The 21,960-nt window shown below is 47.8% G+C and overlaps 1 protein-coding gene and 1 long non-coding RNA gene across 5 annotated transcripts in view; one reads left to right on the top strand and one right to left on the bottom strand.

Annotated features, from left to right (window-relative positions):
* The window catches only part of MDGA1 (MAM domain containing glycosylphosphatidylinositol anchor 1), a 134,441-nt gene extending 133,474 nt beyond the window's left edge, over positions 1-967 (bottom strand). For all 3 annotated transcript variants that reach the window (XM_080587260.1, XM_080587261.1, XM_080587262.1), the window contains exon 1: positions 835-967. In XM_080587260.1, coding sequence (XP_080443386.1) covers positions 835-961 — 127 coding nt within the window. In that variant the 5' untranslated portion in view covers positions 962-967. The remainder of the gene's footprint in view (positions 1-834) is intronic.
* Positions 7-4,458, top strand: LOC308193058. 2 transcript variants are annotated; one of them, XR_013949335.1, is made up of 3 exons: positions 7-128; positions 861-2,474; positions 4,323-4,458. It is a non-coding gene; the product is annotated as an uncharacterized lncRNA (long non-coding RNA). The 2 variants fall into 2 exon arrangements; XR_013949336.1 differs by lacking the exon at positions 4,323-4,458 and adding an exon at positions 3,144-3,250.
* The last annotated feature ends 17,502 nt before the right edge of the window (positions 4,459-21,960 follow it).

Below are 21,960 nucleotides of genomic sequence, written 5' to 3'. Positions count from 1 at the left end.
TCACTGGGGTCTCTCTTCAGAGCTCAGAGAGCCGGGCTTGTTAGAGGCAGAGGCATGCCTTCCAGAAGGACTTTACAGCAACGCACAACTGAGTCGCAAGCCAAGATAAAGCCGGCTTGTTAGGAGAGGCAAGTCTTGGGGGTTGCTTTTATTTATTTTTTTTCCCAGTGTGTTGGAAATGCAGACACTGGAAAGGCAGAATTAAGAGAGGGGGCTGGGGGCTGGCTCACGCGCATCCCACCCAGGGCTGGTGCTCGGAGGGGGCACGGGGGGGTCCCCAGCCGCTGCCCCCCGCCCTCCTCTGCTGCTCTGGGCTTGCCATTTGCCACCCTGCCTACGAACGAGTTGTGGGGGGGAAAATAAGCACCACCACCGTCCGAGAAATAATATGAAAATAAAAATAAACCCCAAGCAGCTCCACATCAGCTCGGGGCAAAGTTTACCAGGGCGCAAGGGCAGCTCCCAGGGAGAGGGGGGAGCCCGGCGGGGGTCGCCCTGGGGATCGGGGGGGGGGGGGTTTGGGGCAGGGCAGCACGGAGGGCAGCCGAGCCGAGCCGGCACCGTGCAGGGGAAGGGGAGGCATCCGTCCCCTCCTGCCGGCATCGCGTCCCCCCCCCGGGGCGGCCGGGGGTTACGGGGAGGAATTAGGAAGAAGCCACAGGCTCCGGGAAGCCTATCGCTGCGTAAACCTCTCCGCTCGGGCTGCGGCGAGCGTTGGCAGCGTCATTTACTTTCTCCTGCAGGTGCTTTTTAACTTTGATCCCATCGCCGCCGCCCTGCGCCCTCGCTTCCCCCTCCCTCCCTCCGAGCAGCCACCGCGATGCCGCCCCTTACCGTAAACCCCCTGTCCCCTGCTGTAGGCTGGCACCAGAGACAGGAATAAAAAACAGATCATCTCCATCTTCAAGGCAGCGCCTTCATCGCCGGCGAAGAAAAACAGCCAAAAGAGCCCAGGCAGCATCCGGCGGGGGAGCGAGGAGCGGGCGAAAACCTCCCGAAACGCCGCCCCATGCGCCCCGCTCCGGACACCGGCGGAGGAAGGGACCCCCCCGCCGGAGCCGCCTGGGGATAAAAATTAAAAAGCAACAAGAAAAAAATGGGGAAAAAAAAAAAAGAAAAAAGGGGGAAAAGAGAAGGAGGCAGGGAGGGCAGGAAAGCGGAGAGCCGCTTCTCCCTTCACAAGGATGCTCGAGGATGCCCAGGAAAAGGAGCAGGGCAGTGGGCAGCCCGCAGGAGCAGGAGTGGGGTCGGGGCCAGCCCAGCGCTGCCCACCCCCCCCACGGGAAGGGGTTTCCTTTGTGCAGGGGGAGCCGCCGAGCGCTGCCCGGAGTCCTGGGCTGCCCGAAGTGCTGCCAACTGGGGCCAACTTGGGAGAGTCCTCGCCCGCCCTCCTCCCGACGAGGCTCTGGCCGCAGCCCCACGAGCGAATGGGGGAAAGGAGAAGGAGGTGGAGGGAAAAAAAAGAGAGGAAAAAAAAATTGGGGGGGGGTGGGGGGCGAGGAGCCAGCTGCTGAAAGGCGGAGGGAGGGCTAGGTATCCTCTTCTCCAGATCTTCTGGGGAGGGGATTGTTGTAATTAATCAAATCCAGGATTTTATTATTATTATTATTTTTTAAAGCGTCTCCCAGGAGCTCCCCCAGCTGCACTGCATCGCCCCAGCCAGCCTGAAGAGAGAAGCGAGCGAGGAGCAGCCCCAGCAGGCGCCCTGCAGCTCAGCCCGGCTCTCCTCTCCTCCTCCCCAGCCTGCCAGCTCCTTCTCCCTTCAAAACTTTCCCCGGTGTTGCGTGCAGGGCTCTGCCGGCTGCTTCTCCCCCGCCGCTCTCCGGCTCCTCCCGCCTCGCAGGTGCTGTGCAGCCGCGGGGAGATCCGCGCCGCTCCCCCCCTCGACGGCTGCCGGAGCCCCCCCCGGGGAAGCAGCGGGGGCTGCAGCTGGAAGGGAGCCGCCGAGGAGGATGGAGGAGCTGCAAGAAGTTGGCTTACTCCCGGCCGGGTGCTCGCCCCGAAAGGCGACGATCCCCAGCACGAAGTTGCCGGCGGCGTCCCCGCTCCCCTGGCGGCCCCGGGGGGCTCCGCTCCGCTGCCCCCCCGACGGGGCGTCCGGGGGCACCGAGCCCCGGGCTCGCCTCAGCCCTGCCTGCCAGCTCTGCCCAGCACGCCGCGTTTTCCTCCCCCTTTGGCTTTCCAGTTTTTTTTTTTTTTTTTTTCCCCTCCCCTCTTCACCATTCCATTCCCCTTCGGTTTTAAAAAAAAATAAAAAAATAATAAAAATAAATAAATAAATAAATAAAATCCGAGCCAATTAAAGCAGCCGTGCTCCGGCAGAGCCCTGCCTCCTGCCCAATTCCCCGAGCCTCCCCGAGCCCCGGCCCAATTAGAGGCGACACCGCAGGGCTGGGGAGGAAAGGGGCTCGCTCCGGGCGGAGAAATCAGCCGCCAGCCCCGGGTCCCTCCGTCCTCAGGATGCTCCCGGCAAGGTCGGCTTCTCCCGGGAAGGGATGCGCGCTGAGAAAAGCCCGGTGCTGGGGAGCGGGGCTCGGGGGCGGCGGGGACGGGGACGGGGGGGGCTCCTCCATGCTTGGATTTTCGGGGGGGGGACAAGGTTTGCCGAGAAGTTTGTGCCCCCCTGTAGGAGGGCTGCGGGGGCTGCCCTGTGCCTGCTGGGGTGGGGGCTCGGCGGTGTCCCCCCCCCCCCCACCGGCACCCGAAGAAAGCGTCCCCCGGCGGGCGGCGGTTCGCCACGCGAGTGCGTCGCTACCTGGATAAAAATGTAATTAAAGAAAAAAATAATAATAAAAAATAACAGTAATTGAGAGATACAGCCCAGAGAGCGGCTGGCTGCTAAGTCATGCTCTAACAAACAAGCAATTAATAGATACAGCCGCTAATTACGAAGCAGTTATTCCTGTTGTAAACGGTGCTCGGCGGCAGAGAAAAGCGGTACCGAAAGGCAGCAGAGGGAAGGCAGCGATTGGGACAGGGCAGCATCACCCCCCGGACCAGCATCTCCCAGGCAGGGCAGGGGAATTCCCCTTCCTCTGGACCCTGCCGGACCCTATCTCCTCCCTTGTAAGGATGCCGCGAGTCTGAAACTGCCTTTTTTTTTTTTTTCTTTTTTCTTTTTTTTTTTTTCCCCTCCTCCCCAGCCAATCTAAGGCAACGCTTGCCAAGAAACCGTGGGCTTCACGCTCCGAGGTGTCCTTCCCAAAGATGATGGCACGGGGAAAGACCTTACAAAGGTGTCTGGTGTGAGCAAGTTTATAATTATTATTACTATTTTTAATTCAGTAAGCCCTTCATTGAGAAGGATGTGATCCTTCCCACGGTGGGTGCTGGCAACACGGCTGTAGGGTCTGCAGGCAGAAGGAGAGTGGAGGGCGGCACCGGGAGGACAGGAGGAGCAGCCCCTTTGCCAGGGCATGGGGAGAAGCAGGAGCTGACACTGGGCAGGGAAAGTAAAACCGTCCCCATCTGCACAAAGCAGGCTGGCAGCAGCGCAAGGAAACAAGGCAAGGAGATGTTTGCAGATCCAGGAAGCTGAGTGGTGATAAAAAAAACAGTGAGACATGAGTCTCGTTTTTTTCACTCTTCATTTTAAGATAAGGATATTTTGGGGGCGCTTCATAGCCTTTCTCGTATTTTTTTTTTTCGGGGATTCTCATTTGATTATGAAATAATGCCTTGGAGTTTGAACGACTCTGAATTACAGATATGGATAATGAGTCTTCAAAAAAAAAAAATCCCAGAAATGTATGCTTCACACCCCTTTTTTTATGCTAACTTTCAATGCACATGCTCATGTTTCCTTGGCACAAATGCTCATGAAAAATGAATTTCAAAGTAAACTGCCAAAGTATGTGAAACAACCCAGCTTTCTCTTAGCAAATAATAGTATTTGTGCCAAAAGTAGCTTTGAACTCATCCAATTAAGGAATAGTTTAAAAAAATACAAAAAGGAAAAAAAAAAAGCCCATAAATAGAGAGTGTGAATGGTCCATTGAACTGAAAGGAAAATAACTGGATAATAAATAATTAGAAAAAGCTGTCACCTGTCAATGGATACTATGAGTGAAAAAAAAAAAAAGAAAAAAAAAGATACTGCCAAAACCTCAGTACACCATTGCATTTGCTAAATAAGGTAATTAATAATTATTTGTTGAGTCCTAATAAATCATAACAGTCAGAACAATAGAGTTTCCAAGCACAACAGTGGGCCAGCCTTCCCGACACACTTGTAAGCAATCCACTTGTCATAAAGAACCCGCGCCCTGCGGTGATTCTACTTGTCAAAAGGAGCGGCTAAGGGGTGCTTTCCTTCCCCACAGGCCGTTTCTGCAGAACAGATTTGCCCCATCCTTCCGGCTGGGAGTCGGCGTCTCCAGTCCCTTCTCAAGCCCCGACTTGTCAAATGAGTCCTGTCTCCCTGCAATATTTATACGCACTACATCACCTATATTTCACAGCTACGTTGAGGTAGACAGTCTCCGGGACGGATGTGGTGTTCAAAGAGAGCAAATCATACCCGGCACAATGTCACCAGGCAAGAGACCATTGAAGAAGTGTGTGAGGCCAAGGTCCAGTTACAAGGACATTAATTCTCTTTGTGTCAATGTTTTCATGCTATAATCTGGTGCAGGCTGTCATTTATTTCTTCTCGGAGATGATGCAACTATCTGTGGTTCCCGGTGATCTCTTGAGCATGTGGCCTGACATTTCGGTCACCTCTTTCTTGCTCATTTTCTTCGCAGCACAACAGCCACGAATGCCTCCAAGTTTGATCTCTTCCTTCCTCCCTCCCCACGCACACACATGGAAGTGAGGGCAGCCCAGCTGGAAGCTTTCCTGTGGCATTTCCCTTGCTATTGCCTCCTAAAAGGGAGTAGAAATAGGAAGTGGGAAGGGGAAAGGAAAAAAAAAATGGGGCACCTTAAAGACAATGGGTGACTTCGAGTGCTGCAAGAGAGCTTGGAAGGGGAAAGCCAGAGGACTCTGTAGCACTGCAGCAAGGATGGGAAACCCAGGGAATTATAACTGCAGCACAGGGCTGCATCAAGGAGCTGGGAGCACTGGGGTGCTCCTGCGGTGCTGCTGTGCCCTGCTGAGCTGGGGAGGCACTGACACAGCGCAGCACAGGCCCGGGGCAAGGGTCTGACCCGAGGTGATGAGATAAGGCACACAGGAGCCAAGCAGAGGGAATTGGGATGGGCAAGGGAGAGCCAGAGTGTGTGGTGTCTGTGTGGGGAGAGGGAGCCCTGTAGGGCTGCTATAAACACGTTAGGGAAACAGCACCAAGCGCTCTGCAAAGCGAGAACTGCTGGAAGATGGGGAAGCAAGGGCTAAGCTACAATGACAGGATGAAATCTGTCCACTGTCTGTTTTCTCTCTGTTTAATTGATCTTCATAGGAGAACTATAAAAAAATTTAAAAAATAAAAGCATAAAAATGTTAGTTTGTGATTCTGAAGTGCTGGAATGAGCATCTCTTTGGGGAAAAAAATCTCCCTAGCCTGGAGCGGTGCTTGCTGCCATCCTTAACACAAGGCTGGTGCTGCTTCTGCTGTGGATCCTCCCGGGTATCTCCTGCTCCCCATACAAAGCATGCCAAGGTAGGGCTATAAATCCCAAGGGCTCTGCTTTGCTGTCCTCAGTTCTCTGGTGTATTCCACCCCAGGGAATATACCTATGCTGTGTTTGCTTTCTTCCCAGATGCATTTTACATAGTACCTCTCAGCCTCTTGTGTATTCTCTGCTTTTTTTTTGATTAACTGTCCCCATCACCGAGTGTGTTGGGCACTGAAAGGAGTGATGAAGAGGGAACCCACCTCTATTCCTCACCCCGGGTACTCACCCTGCCCCGGCTTCACCACCCTTCCTCCCTGTGCTTGCGTGATGCAGCCAGTCCCTGGGCCATGCTGGGAGTTCTGGCACCTGGCTGACATTGCACTGGGTTTTGCTTTTCCTGCCTTTCCCCAGTTACACTTTGAGAAATTTCTATTTCCTGGTTCAGGCTTATCTGAGACCCGTTGCAATCCCTTCCTCTGTGATCTCCATGTGTGGCCACTTTTCTTTCCTCAGCTCAAGTGCTGACACACTCGCACACCATCCCACTTCTTGTGCACTAAAACCACAGGCTTTTAACTCAACATTTTCTACCAATCTTTACGCTTTTTAGACTATATATCTAGTTTGCCAGAAATCCTGCTGTTTTTTTTTGCTCTTGTGCTTTAGGACAGATAGGAGCTGGTGTAGGGGTGCAGACAAGTGTCTCAGCACCACTGGAAGCATCTTTTGCCTGTTTCACCTTTTCTTTGATCTTTTTTTTCCTCTGCCTCCTTCTCCTCCTGCATTCATGCTTTCTTCTTCTTTACCACCCTCCCTTTCATCTGTAAAAAGTGAGTTGGAAAAATGTCAAGCTGGTGCTGGTCAAAGAAACTTGTTCTCCTTTCTTCCACTTGCTTTCATTGCCTCAGCCCCCATCTTCTAGCATGTCTCCCAGAGGGCACAGGTAAGGGATGTTTTTTCACTGAGAGCAGATACAAAAGGCTGGGTATGATCCTCCCCTGTTGGTGCTGTCTGCCACTGTCAGCAAAGGGTGCATCGATCGCTGGTCTTTTTAGCGTCAGGCAGATGATCTGAAATGTGTGATCTCTAGCCCGCGGTGGAGAGCGGGGTGCTGGGGAGGGTGCAGGAGCTGCTCCTCAAGATGCCTTCAGCCAGAGCCTTGTTGCTCGAGCAGCTCTCCCAAAGGGCTGTGCTACTTTTCCTGTGAGATGTTTCAAACACAAGTCACAGCATGGAGCGGATTGTCAGGAGCTGATGTAAAACATGCACGGGACAACCTCAGATGGGGTCTTGCCATCACAGCCTTGGTGGAGACAGCCCCTGGCCACAGGTAGCACGTTACGTCTCCCATACCCTGACACGAGGAGGAGGCCATCCTGCAGAGGCTCTTTTATGGGATCTCTCAGGTTAGGCTGTGGTCTCACAGGCTCTGAGACCGCTGACTGGTGAGAAAACGCCCCAGCTGGTACCTCCTCACTTCAACTGCCCCATGACCACCCTTGTCTGGGGAATCTTTGCAAGGGAAGCTGAACTATTAGCAATGCATTCACTTAAAATTGCACACGAGGATTTCCTCAGTCCCTTTTTGTCTCCAGGCAGAGATGCCTTCACTTTAAGAAGGTAAGCATCTGTATTTTGGATGAAAAAAGAAAGCTGCAGGGAAAAAAAGTATTTTTCCACCAGAATCCCCCCTCATTACTGATCCTAGACCACAGCAAGGTGGTAAAGATTGTTACAGAAAGATTCAGCAATGTGCCAGGCAGACTGCAGAAAAGAGCATGCCATTCATTGCCTGAAGCATCCCTTTTGCTTTCTGAGGAGCCATGTTCATCAGTGCTGCAGCTCTCTGTAACATGACAACAAAAAACACTTGAAACCCAAAGGTGTCAGGAGCCAATGTGCACTGCCACCATCCAAAAGCCTAGGGGGTCAGACTTTGCACAGGTATATTCCTTGCTGGATGCTCTACATGGACCATGAGTTACCCCCTCAAGTTACTCACGGCTTTTCATCTTCAGATGTTCTTGGCCACTGCTGAACACTCTTGACTGGAGGATCCAGCGATTGTTGTCCTTGTGTGAACCTGTATGTACATCCACACACACACGTCCTTTTCCCTCCTGTCCAGTGATGCACTACAGCTACATTTTCACAAACCACCTGTTCAAGTCAAAATACCTTAATCAATTCTTTGTGAAAATTCAGAGGATGCAAAAGAACTGTGTAAAGAAGCAAAAGCATTTGGAACTGTGCCTGCTGAAAGGATGCTTTATACACATACACCCCCTCCCCAAAGGTTGCTGCTCACTCCTTACCTTTGGTGGGTCTGAACCACAACTCCCTGGTGCCTCAATGCTTAAATACACTTACATCCTTAAGGCACAGTGGTGTCCTTGTCTTTCCTCTGTAACCTGATAGACTGTTCCATTTTAGAAAACTCATGGTGAAAGACTGTTTCGATTTATCATGACTATTTATAACACAGTTCTCTGGCAAACCAGAGTTAGAAGCACCATTACTGTACAGCCGTGTAACGTGAAACAGCTCATACTAGAAATTAACAGAAAAACCCTAGTGGGAGGAAATTATAGAAGCACCAACCACTTCTTTTTCATCTGAGCTGCCCCTAATCATTTTAGCCAAGCTGGGGCTGGCACTACCTGGGGACACAGGATGGATGTGCTGAAGCAGATAGGCAGGGTTTGCCAGCACAGGGTTTACCTGCCCCTGCCAGGAGCAAGGCAGAGGCACGGGCAGAGCTGGGAGGGAGTACTTTCTTCTCTCATTCCTCAGTGTGGCTCCAGACAGACAGTATTGCCACTGAACTGTGTATTCCTATGTATAATTACTTGCTTATTAGCTGGAGAGCTCATCATGCCAAGAAAGTTAGTGGGAATACAGAGCAAAAACATTTCTCCTCTCCCTGTCTTCCAGACCAGAGAAGTAACAACGGATCTTGCAACCTGCAGGGAACCTCCACCTCCTCCACCCTTTATCGCCTGGAGGAGGTTGGAGTTTGATTGATTTCTCAGTTACATTTAGTCCCTAGAAGAAAGAGAAAAAGAGCTAATCACACTAGCCTGATGCTAGAGCCAGAGATGCTGATGGCCGTGGCCATTACCACTTTCAGTGCCATGCTGGGCACGTGTCCCTGGCTGGGGACCTCGCAATGAGCCGTGAGGATGAGGGGAGCTCAACCACACACCGTTCCTCAGCCCTTCACAAAGGACTGAGACAGTGGGAGGAATATCACAGTGTCAACCTAAGGTAAAGACGAATACAGGGCCACAGGAGTCGAGAAATGGTTTGGTTTATTTATTGTACAGAAGGCACTCTTTTAAAAGCTTGGAAATGCAATGCAGCTGTTGCAACCTCCCGCTGGGGGCTCACCAGACGCTGAGGTATTTTCCTGCACTTCCCTCTTGTCTCGAGCGTTGCACACTCACCCTGTGGGTTTCCAAAGAAGTTTCTCCATGCAGCTCCCCAGAAGGCTGTACTCCAGCGAAAGATGAAGCCATTGCCATGGCCAGACAAGCTGCAGTATCCAAACTTCCCTAGGAAAACTAGGTGAGGTATTTGAGTAACAGCAGCAGACTTCCCTATCAGCAAAGTCAAGCAGGGAAATTAGTGGAAAATAGCATAATTTTTATATGGATCAAATCATTCACAGGTTACAGAGACAGAAGGAGACACTGCTGGTCCGACCTGTTCTAATCAGAGCACATTGTGAGGAGTAACCTCCAGTCCTGATTTCTAAGAAGCCGATAATAAACCATTCATTTGTATTTCATACAGAGTAATGCCATATTTCATCAGGATGCACAAACCTGTATTCTGAAGGAACAATACACATTTGGGATTGGATTTACAGCTGTTTAGTAGCTCTCGAATTTGCAGGCAAACTGCAGTACCTGAATGGCCGGGAGGTTTCCTGGCATGCGGCGGTGGGTGTCAGGACAGAGGAGCTGCCTGTCCACCCAGCTTCAGCAGGGACTGGGGAAACCAGCAAGATCCAGGAGAGAGGGAGAAGCCAGGGGAAAGCTGGGGCAGGATTGACTTAGGAATTAATGAGGGCAGGCAGAAAAAGGAGGGTGCGAGAAATGGCCCAAGGGGGGATAAAATAGGGATGCTGGGGCAGCTTGAAGCGTGGTAGGAGAAACGAGGGCTGTGGGAAGGATGCTGGGGGAAAGCAAAAAAATGAAACTTGGAGACAGACAGGTTGTAGGCTGGCATTGCTGGGTCATCGCAGGGGCAGGGAATGATGGTTCCGGGGGCTGAAATGGGGTCCTGGGCCAGAGGCAGGGTTAGGGAGTCCCAGGGTTGGGCAGGGACCATCAGATCTGGTGGTGCCCTCGGGACCCTGGCCATTCTGCCCCCTTTTCTGCTCTTATTTCTCTCCATCCCAACCCGTCAGACTTCCCCAACATATCCTGTCCTTGCAGGGAACAGGAAGGGCTGGAGAGGCTGATGGGAAGGTGTGGGAGGAAAAGCCAGCCCAGATCCCCTGGCTGCAGCTGGCCTTGGGGACACCGTGCAGTCTGACCACCTCGGACAACCTGGAAGTGAGCTTACCCTGCTCCAAACAGCTTGCGTGAGCTCTCATATTAAATCCACTTCCACAGTCATCACGTCTGGAAAAAGGACCTCTGAGCCCCCACAAACAGCAGACATTTTGATGAAAGATGCTCGAGAAAGAATATTTTAGTGAAAACAAGAGATGCCTGTCTCTTTGGAAAATGAGCATTGGCCGATCAAGAAATTACCAATAGAAATTTATCATATTAGTACATTTTTTTTCCTCCTTGCTTGTCTTGGTGGAGAATAACATTTCATTTTCAAACCACAGTTCTACATTTATCATCCCTGATTTGGTAAATTGCCTCTTGCAGAAGCGGTGTCTAACCTACCTTTATTTAAGACTTTGCAGGATAATGTGTTTATGTTGGACTCAGAGAGGGTCACAAAAAAAGTGACAGGTGCTGCAAACATATTGAAATGGAGGTAATGTAAATGATTTTAGATTTAAAATATTCCTCCTCAAGTAACTTCACACTTTCTGAAAATATTGTATTGTCAGTGAGACTTAAATCTATAATCTTGAAAGCAAGAGGAGTTTTATTGTCTTTCTCCTATATTTTCTTCTTAACAGGGATCAAAATCAACCTTTCAATAAGCCTCTCTTTGTAGTCAAATAGAAGGAGGTGAAGATACCTCTATAATCAGAGTTGGCTCAAGGCTTATCAGCAGGGTAGGCAGAATTTAATTTTGTAGCCCAAGGATTTTCTGTTCATCCCTGGGCAGGCAAAATTCAGCTGTGTGGTAGCGGCAGGGTGGGTACCTCCTGTGACGTGTTTCTCTTTTTCTACCCCCATCTTGATACCGCACAACTCTGGGGGCAAAGGCTGGGCGGGCAGCCTGCTACTGCTGCTGCAGCAGCCGTCCCCGTCCCTTCTAGCATGGGCAAGGGGCTGCTGGCTGCCCCTGGCAGGCCACCACCTTTGGCAGCCAGCAGCTTTGCCTGTTGCCCAAAACCAGCCCTGTCTGTAATGAGTTACAGAAGCTCGTGCCTGCAAAGCCGAGCCTGAAATCATTATCTTGGAGCTGCAAACGCAGCCTCACACTTAAATTAAAGGATGCAGATAATTGGGTTATCTTGTATAAAACAAATTCTGCCCTGTAAACCATAAGCAGGGCACACGATGCATACTCACGGTGCCAGCCGGGAATGAGGGGTGTTGGGACTGAGGTTGGCTTACCCCAAACCGAGAGAGAACCGCTCCTGCGCCCCTGGCTTCCATACCTGGACTGCAGGGGATCACGACATTCATGCGCATGTCCCCTGTTCGTGCTCCGTGGCAATACGATCAAGCTGATGCTTTCCAGTGGAATCAATACGAAAGGCAGAGGGCATCAACAAAATCATTAATAAATTTCTCTCAATTATAATCCAGTTTCTTCAAATACAGCTGTTGCTGGAGCCTCCAGCCAGAATTAATGATATGGAAAATCTGAAGGACAATAAACAGTATATTTGTGAGCTAGAGGGATCAGAACAAACAGTACACAAAAAGGGAAATGTCAAAGGGGTTAAATCTTTAATAAACTACTGCTCCAAAAGCATTTGATAAGCTCTCCTTCAGATGGTTCACAACCACACTCCCTTGTTTTCAGAGTCAGGCTGGTCTTTTTCAAGCTAAACATGTTTCACAAGACAAAATTGTAAAGGAGCCATAATGGGCCTTTAACAGAGACACAGATTGTAACCTTATTTTTACATTTTCAAATATATTTAAAACATCATGAATGAAAAGATTACACATTTGTCATGGCTGGAATTCCTCATTCCTCATAGGTATACAATGTTCAGCGTGGAGCATACCAATATTCGATAATTTCTGTTTGTTTTTTTTTTTTTTTTTTTAAGTGAATCAAGCAGGTACATTTTGCAATTGTTAGTACTAAGGGTAATAATATACACACACATATGCATCCACCCACATAAGCACGGAGAGGTTAATGCTGATCTAAAAATATTTTGCATGCCACAAAGAATACAGAAACATTGTCAACAGAGCTGTTGGAAGACACGGCAACATTTAATGGGAAGTTTGTAGTCTTGGGCACGTGAGTGCAGGATTTAATCTGTGTTCATCTGTCCAGCCTGGGCAAACACTGCATTTACCTCTTTTAAAGTAGTTTATCAAACGCTTTGGGATGAAAAAGGCTACAACCCTTGTATGGCTTAAATAAAGGAGCCAACAACAGAGACGAAAAAGGCACATTTATGAAGCCAGGAAGGAAACAATAAGTTTTCTTAGGCCTGATTTCATGTCACAGGTGCATTTCTGTTACTTTTGAACTTGCCAAGAGCGACTCAAAATGCAGAATTCTAATCCCCCCAAGGCTCAGAGACAATCAATCACTGATGAAGGGGAAATGCTGAATTCCCAGTATCTTGCCTTCTCCAAGAAAGCCTGTCAGCTGTGTAATGCAAACTAATCTGTTCCAAGAATCAGCTTTTTTGTTTCTTGCCCTGGTTCACGTACATACACACATCCAGGGGGAAAGAGAGAGAAAGACAGAGAAAAAGAGAGAGAGGCCACATCCACACATATCAATGACTGCTCGAAGAAAACAGCTAATACACGGAGCTGGAGCTGGAGCAAGGTGGGACTGCTCCGCAGTTCTCCTAGTGAACTGCAGCTGAGATCAGCCCAGAACCAGCAGAAATAAAACACTGCACAGAAGATGAAAACCAGGGCATGTTTTTCTACTGGCTGAGGGAGGGGGGGGGAATAGCTATAGATTGTAGCTGGGAGAAGCAGATGGCAGTGTATTAAGAGGACAGGGCACTGCTGCTGTTGCAGCCGCTGCCGCAACTGCCACAGCTCAGCTCTTTCCCATCTGACAGAAGGGCCCCTGGGCAGCCAGGGATGAGTCAGGCTCACGTGTGTTGCACAGGCGTCTCTGGAGGACCCCACTCTTCTCCTCTCATTTGTGTCACGCTGCTTCAGGGTTCGAAGCGAGTTGTGCAGCCCCGACATCCTACGAGCACCGTCCTTCCCAAGCAGCTGAGCCGCGGCCAGCCCCCGATGAGCACCCTGTAGATCACACAGGATGGGCCCCTGCAGTCTCTAACCAAAGGTGCCACTGGCATCTTCCGAGTGTTGCACCAAAAAGGCTCCACCTGCAAACGCGAGGATGGGCAGATGTGTCTCAAAGATTCAGGATTTAGCAAACCCACTTAAAACTCCAGGTTACCCTTTAGCACTGCTGAATGGTCTTTGTTGGCTCTGGAGACATCTCAGCCCCTGACCAACACTGGCCCCAAAACCCCATAGACAGAGAAAGCAGGAAGACAGCATTTTAAACTTGAGATTGGTGGAAACACATATCCAGTGTATCCCACCAACCACCAGCTGCTCACAAAAGACAGCGACGGCACCCTGGGTTGCTCTCTTTTACGCAAGATGTAGCTGTTGGTTTGAAGCTGATGAGCAGTTTCCTATCCTCAAAAGACTATTTTAAGATCCACACAGAGCAGTTGGTGGACAAGCTGTGTTGATGAGGAAGCGAAGCAGCAAATCCATTCCACCTTCATCGCTAATGCTTCCTCCTCCTGGAGAAGAGACCTGAGGCTCCCTGCAGCAGGCTGCTGCCCTGGCAGCTGGGAGGGGAAGGGGTACCCCTCTGGTGAACTGGTCTGCCCTCAAACACCGGCCTGCTGGCTGAGGGCTGTGCTAGAGGAGGGGAGACAGTCTGGATGAGGATTTATCACTCTCTGTGCTTTGATACTTTCTGTGGGAAAAAAAATAATTTAAAAAAACAAAACAGGGTTACTTAGCTGCTGTCATGCAAACATTTTATGCAAATCTTATCTTTGGCTTCTGCATACTGGTACATAATTTGCATCTGATTATCAACTTCGGGTCTATTGTTTTTTTCTAAACAGAATTCCTGCTGCTGAAAGGTTTTGGATTGACAACCCTGGTGAATAAAGTCATCTTTTTAACTGGGGGGGCAGGAGAAGAACAGCTTCCCACACAGAGTGCCCTGCCGTTATTTCTTATCCAGGGCCAACAGAGAGGATGCCAGCCCTTGGCCTCTTCTGAGCCTGCCAGCTGATGTAAAAGGAGGTCGTGAATATGAAACCCATGTGAACTTTCTACAAAGACAACCCAAAATCCTTTAAAAAGGAACAGATAGTCTGTTAGGTTGGATTCACATTCATACTTCATGCACAGTGTTCCGGTACCTAGCTGGCTCTCACGTGACACTCAAGTATCATGAGAAAATTCACACCATGGGATCTTCCCAAGGAAAATGAAAACCTTTACCCTCTTGACCTAGAGGAGAGGAGTCTTTTGCTCCCCCTGGCACATACACAAACACTGCCAGTTGGATATAGCCCCGTCCACAGCAGCAGAAACATGTTGGGTCCTTTTCCTGACTGTCATAGTGTGTCTTGCTTTGTGTCAAGGCAAGTCAAAATGACTTGCCTAGGGTTGGAGTGGCTCAGCTCCACTGGAGTTGGTGGTGTGACTTCAGTTTACCTTGGTTAAGATAGAATCAGTTACACTATGTTAGTAGAAGCTTTTTGGGAAGCCCTGTGTAGAAACCAATGATAACCATAGATCATGGTCGTTTAGTTCTGCAGCCTTTGGATCTTATCCATTGCCTCCTCTGTGTCTAGAAAGATGCTTTTTTTCCACCTTGAGCAGGGGCACAGGGCCCTCCCAAGTGCTGAGGAAGCCCAGGGAAATATTCACAGCAGCTACAGGATGACATGGGGACTGAACTACCAACAGCTTACCTTGGGACACAGGGCTGCTTCTATCAAGCCAAACGATGAGGACTAATGAATGTTAATTCTGATCCTTAGGCTTCAGCAGCCACAGCACTGAGTGCTATGAGTCTGTCCACTTGACTTTGGGATGGATGGCTGCTCTAGCTGTATTTGTCCTGTCAATAAAGTATTCAGCCCCAGTAACAGCTGCTTCTGAAAGAGTGCCAGATTAAGACAAATAATACAGACTTAGTGCTCTTTACATGGATTGCATGGGCCGACCCAGCTGCAATATGCACACCCACAAATCTTCTCAGCTCATTACCTCATTGAACACTGCTGTTCCTCTGTAAGGACAGGAGACGGTGATACCCCGAGAGAATTTGAACACAACGTGCTAAGTCAGAGCTGGAAATTGCTGACTGAATGCTCTGGGCCTGGCCTGGCAGGGAGATGGGCCCCACCAGCAAAGCACAGCCTGAAAGACACGTGGCAGCCCTGCTGGACAGGACCCTTGCCTTTGAGGAGGAGGGGGAGTAGCTTTTAAGTCAGCCCTTTTTATTTCTGCACTTGCTTTTTGCTCAACAACCCCTCAGTATTTCACTTCTTTCCTTCACTGCATGGCCAGTTCTGGCTTGAGAAAGCAGGAGTATGCATTGTGTAAATAAAGGTTGTTGTTTTCCTTTGAAGTATGCAGGAAGGCTTTGAAAACGCAACTGCAGCTGTTCCCAATAATCTCAACTTTCTGCTCTATTTCTCTGGTTAACCTTGCTGACTCAAAACAACAAAAAGCATAGCCTGGAGGAAATAGTGCTCACTGCTTTCTTAACTTTCCAATGGCATTTTACTGGAGATATTTTCTTTTTGTCAAGATCTTTGAAGTCCGCTCCTCTTTGTTTGTGTGGATTTGCATTGAGACTGAATGGCTCTTAACAGCTTGCTTCCCTGGGCACATGGGTAGGAAGCATGACTGCCTTCCCCAGGTTATAACAAGAATGAAGAGGCAGTGAGAGGGTTGCTGAGATGTCAACAGTAAACAATTCATCACAGAGATGCGGTTGATTTTCCAAGCATGCTGGGAGTTAGATGTCTCACAGGCATGTCCCAACCAGAGAGCCAAGATATGCGCTATTAGCCCACCACTCTGCTGGTGAACAAGTCTCTCTTTCATCTTGCTTTGCAGTCAACTCAAGAGGTCACTCTTGACTCAAGCAAATTTGCTTCCCCCACACACTCTTGCTTCCCCTTCCCCTAGCTGTGTTTACAAACTAATTGCTTGGAGAAGGAAACAACAGGAGCTTCACATCAAGGCAGGCTCCTGCCAAGCTTTGCTAAAATATCTGCCTAGCTGAAGAGGGTGAAATCTGCCAACGAGGTCACTTGAGGGAAAGCAGACACCCTTCCTTATACCCTTCCCACTACCGTACTGCCGGGCAAGAGTCCATCTCCCCTCTTTTCTGACCCAAAGGACTGTGGTTTGCTTGTCTGTCTCAAATGCGTTACTCAGAAGGGTTTTCCACATGCTGGTCAATGACTTGAGGGACCACCATCCCATCTCTGCAAGGTATAGATATTGCTTCTGCTGAGGTGCAAATCATGAACATGAAGACCATGAAGGAGAAGTAAGTTTGTCCTTCATAGGACACCACATCATACAGCAGGCTAAAAATGGGAAAGACCCACAGCTGGGGGATATATCTGCCAAGATTTTGTTGAAGTCCTCTCCCATGGATAGAGAAATAGGGTTTACCCGACCAATTAAACAGAATACACCAACCACCCACCTACAAGGATTTAACATCACCATCTCCTGCCTATCTCTCTTCATTAAGGAAATGTCTAGTCCTTCAGTGGAAGATGAAGATAAAAAACTTGTTCTGCCTCCATAAATCTCAGCCCATCCATCCTAGAGGCACCAAATAAAGGGAGGTGGAAAGAGCTGTATAAACAGGCCCCTTGAACATAATTGAAGGACTAGACTAATTTGGCTTGTCTTTATAACAGGCCAGAGCTGGGCACTAGACTTACCCACAACAGATAAAGATGAGTAACTACATAATGAGGTTAAAATATTCATTAAGCTAATTGCATGTTAATTAAGTAAAGGATGCTATTAGGGATCCATTGAGCTCCATCTGTGTGTGCAAACGGGAGTGAGAATAATCACACCAGAAAACAGAAGAGACAGTGACAGCTCCGGAGCCCCCAGCACACAGGAACCACAAGGGTCAGGGGCAGCTCCATGTGCTGGGGGAGCTGGCAGCCATGAAGGGGAGAATGGTCTCATGAGCAGAGGGGGAGCTGGTAAGGAGAAGCTATGAGAGCTGTTACAAGCCATCACTTATGAATGGGCATTTCCCCACATTCTGCCTCCATTTACAGGTATGTAAAACAAGAACTATAACCATGTCCCCAGTGAGAAAATTCATAAGAGAACTCAGAAACTCAGGGTCTAGACAAACATACCTTTTCTATTGTATCTGTTGATTTTATCAGAATTGCTTGCAGGGGCAGAGATCCATCACACCAGAAAGCACCACGGCATTCAAGTCAACAGGCCGCAAGGCACTAGAAAGGTCCATTTTTGAAAATGGCCTACAAGAAGGCTAAAAATAAGGAGGCAGAAATTAGTTTTCAATTTAAACTTCCTCTGTCAGCACCACAGAGGACAGTTTCTAATAAATACTTCTTCAAAAAAGGAGAAAAAAATTCTATTTGACATAATTATGGCCAACAGTCCATAAGGCAGAATAGGGAAAATGTCTACATATTTCATGTTAAAATTCATCAATAATGGAAGACGAGGATTAAATTATATAACTGCCACCTTTAAGTTAAATAATATTTTCAGCAAGAGGCAAGGGAGATGGGATAACTCTATAGCCAACACGTTTATTTCAGCATATGAATAATTTAGGTAAATAATACAACAGCTTTTTAGAAGGGAGAAGATTCAATGAAGAAGTTGGTTTAGAAGGGACTTGCACTGCATTTGGAGATTTGAAGGACTGGGAGAATAATTCATATTCAATCATTTATTTGATTAATTTCTCCTTTCTTTCAGGCCACTAATGGGCAGATCGTTCTTTTCACAAATGCACTTACAGTCTGAAGTTACTGGAATAAATCTGGTCCATGGTTCCCCTTCAGTGGCCTTTCTCTTGCAAGTAGTCACTGTGCTAAATGGAAGTAATTTTGGGTGGGGATACCAGCTCCCAGAGGGTTTCTGATCTCAGACCAGCTCCTCCAATACCTTCTATACCTTCTGCAATGAATGTAACCTTTCTCATTTTCCTGCAGTAACTGCTTAGAATTTCCACTTTCACAGGTAGACCTGCCAGCTCACCTGGCTCATCCTGCGTGGGTAGAAACTGGGGGAGCGAATGTGGATGAACCAGATTCATTAGCAATTTCAGACCATTATTCATGAAAAATTAGTTTATTGTGCTAGCCTGTCCCCAGTGATGCTGGCATTGATCCAAAGCACCCTTGTGATGAGTGGGAAGGAGAAGAACTACCTAATTCATTCATAACTCTGCATTAAAACCTGACAGATGAAGCTTTATCCAGGGGCTGATTATTGTCATGTGCAAAACAAAAAATCCCTGTAGAACCTGATAAGCATACAACCGTATGTGTTCTTCTCCACAGTCCCAGAGCCTCCCAGACACACTCTGACTCACAACAGATGCCCAGGAGAACTGGCACAGCCCTTTCCACAGGCTCCTAGATAAAACCAGCTGCAGAAGTTAACCAGATTTCTCTGAGCCACTGGAGCTGCTGGCAAGAGGATGGGATACTGGTCTTGGTATGATGATGACTGCATAAGAGCAGAGCTTGGGCGCCCAGAAACCATTCCTGTGACTGACTCAGCAGGAAGCCTTGATCCTGATTGTTTTATGGCTGTTAGAGGCCTGCGCCTAATGATTTTTTCCAGGGTGCCTGCCCATTTCCAGGTAGATAAATGCCTGTGGAATGAAAACAGAAGCTCTGCTTGGCACTGAGCTGCCTGCCAAGCTAGAGATCTGAGTAGGCAGACCAAGGGCTTAGCTCAGTCTCCATCGCCATCTCACAGTCCCCATCTGGAGAAGGCTGTTTTGCAGTAGAAGAGACAGACAGTAAAAGGAACGAAAATGCATGGTACTTCTGTTTTGTCTGTAGCAGTAACAAGCAAAGAACACTCAGAGCCTATTTAATTTTGCATTCTATTCTCCTCATTCAAAGAAAAATTAAAAATAATAAAAACTTCTGAAAATATTTGCTGTGGGTTTGAGATGCAAGTGAAATCAAGGGAGTTTATATGTGCATGCAAATGGGAGGAAGAGCAAAAAAGAATGAGAGAGGAAAGGTAGGTGAGATGGAGACTGTTGTTTTATCTGAGCTGCTTTATGGGCTAGATGACCTAATAAGTCTTTTCCATCTCTAATTTCTCTGCTTCACCTATCCCTAGTTTATCATTAAGAAATCACTTATGCAAATTCAATTAAGTATTTAACATTTTCCTTCCTGTGGTTCCCCGCCTCACTGACTTTTCATCCCATTTCAAGTCTCAGCTGACAACATCTCTTACCTCACTGGCTCCCACTTCTATGCCTTTACACTATTAACTCAGCAACTGTGTGATTTAATCCAAAGAAATATTTTGGGTTTTCACTGCCTTGTAAAGGAGAGACAAAATGAAGCTACAGTGTAGTGCTTTAGCAAATCCTTGCTCACAGCTGCTGGGTGCACTGTTGTATGCTACAGGGACTTAGCACGCTGACCAGGCAGCTCTGGTGACCTGGCTACATTAAGTCAGGAATGAAAGTGAGGTTTTCCTTTCTATTATTTCTGTTCACTTTACTACATATGACATATGGGGCTGAGTTTAGCAAAGTGTTTTCATGAGCTTACAATGGGAAGAGGCAGGTTATGGTGTGGGCCAGAGAAAGGGGAAGACCAGCACATAGAGCAAAGATATGTAAGCACTGCAAAGTCTTGGCCAGTAGCTACCATTCTTCTGGGCTTTAGGAAACAATTTAACTGTTTAGTACCTTGGTTTTTATCCTCCTTTCTGCTATTCTTCTGGATTTTCATGCCTTACAGTGCATGTTACCCCCCTCCCCAAGTAAACACTAATGCAATTGTATGCAAACTTGCTTGAGTTGAAAAGCAATGTTCTAGAAAGGCTCAGGAGCAAGTCACAGCTAAGTGCTTAATTATATAGTACTTGGAGTAATTTTCCTTTTCCTCTGAAAACGCACATTGGCTCTGATTTTCCTATCTGCAGATTGTAAGCTCATAATTAGCAGTAAATTACTCACACAAGTGACAAATTTTGTGCTTTCAAGTAAACAGACAAAATACCCACAGTTTACAAATTGCCTCTTGGTGCCGCAGACACCTGGCTTTTCCTGCTCCTATCTATCCCTCTCGCTGGATGGATAGAAGCAGCAGAAAATATCTCTTCGAGGAGCTTGGATGATGACATCAATTACTGAGTTACCACATAAAGCTATAAAAGGCAACTGCTGAGCTAATGCTAGCCAGTCCCCTGGGACTACGTGTCTTGGCTGGGTGTGAGCAGGAGCATGCTCAGCTGAAGGCCCCTCTGCAGGCATGTCCCCAGCCTGCCTACTCAGAGCTTCTGAGGACATCAGTAAATCCTTGAAGGATGACCTGCAGAGGATACATCCAACCCTCTCAAGCAAGAGGAAGCAATGTTAAATAATACGTTCTCTTGGGAAGCTGCTGCAGAGCACTGGAGGAAGGTGAACTTGCTGAGTTACGGTGGAGCAAGGGTTGGAGCAAGCATTAAGGGAGGAATGAGCTCCTTACAGCCCGGTCTGGTCTTGGGTAATGCTGTATGGTGAAGCAATAGTGATATTGTTTGTTAATCACTGTTAAACACATATTTAAATGCCACTGATGGCCAGATGTCTTGCTGGGGAGACAGCCCAAGCAGAATGAGTGGACTTCAGAGCGAATGAGCCTCTGATTTTTCAATTTTAAAAGTCATCGTCTGAGAAATGGCTCCTGGAAGAAGCCCCAGAGATGGGTGGAGCTGGATGGAAAATCATCTGTCCTGACTCGGCATCTGTCTGAGGTTCAGAGAATGGCAACAGTCCCATTCATCTGGTTAATGAGCAATACATTTTCAGGGATCTGACCTGATGGCCATCAGTATATCTACCACATAGCAAGAAGATGTCTCAGAAAAAAAACTGTCATGGCAATTATCAGAGAGACAGAGATGACAACAGGAAAAAAAAAAAAAAAAAGATTTTTGGGGTCGAAAGGTAGCTGCCTGGCAATGCATAAATGCAAAGGAGGGCTTATTGGAACACGCAATTTAGAGTAGAGGAACAAAAAGAAAATGTGAGGAGAAGATGCTGGGCAAGAGAGGTTGTTTGCTTTAGAGTAATTTGCCAAAAGGCAGTGTGTGCAGTGGCAGCGTGAGCTTGTTCCCAGATCTGGGATGCTGTCATGGATGCTGCTGTGAAAACGGGCATCAAAAAAGGCAAAAATTATATTCTAATTTTGGTCATTGGAAATTTGGGAGGGGTAAACAACATATTCTACTCAACAAGCAGGAAAGAACAAAAGAGGAAACGAAAGATATTTAAAATGAAATTTAAAAAAAAATAGAAAAAGGGGGGAGATTACATGGAAGTTTAAAAAAAAAAAAGGTAACCAAAGGTTAAAGTTGGCTTGGTATCATAATCCTTTCATTATTACATATTAATATGTAAGGGATGTTTGCACAGAAAAGATAGGATAAAACAATTAGTCTAGAGCATCCACCCAGAGAGAGGCAATTCTGTCCTATATGTAGTATCATGTGAATACATTAGCAACAGGCCTGATCACAGAAGTATTTCACACTAAATTCAGTCACATTTTTAAAGGTGGACTGAAATTTTCTAAAATATACATATTTAGGAGTACCGTTAAAGTTCTTGAATAACAGTACTTTGCACTTTTGTAGCAACTTCCTTCTGAAGGACTCAAAGGACTTTACAAATACGAATTAATTAAGTTTCTCCAACCCACTGTGAGGGAGATAACTACGATTACCTTATTATACAAGGGGAGGAGGGGAAACAGCAACACAGAACAGTTAAGCAATTTGACAGA

This window comes from Anser brachyrhynchus (genome assembly GCF_964034855.1).
Source record: "Anser brachyrhynchus genome assembly, chromosome: 3".
Taxonomy (NCBI): Eukaryota; Metazoa; Chordata; class Aves; order Anseriformes; family Anatidae; genus Anser; species Anser brachyrhynchus.
This window is presented reverse-complemented; position numbering and strand designations above follow the sequence as displayed.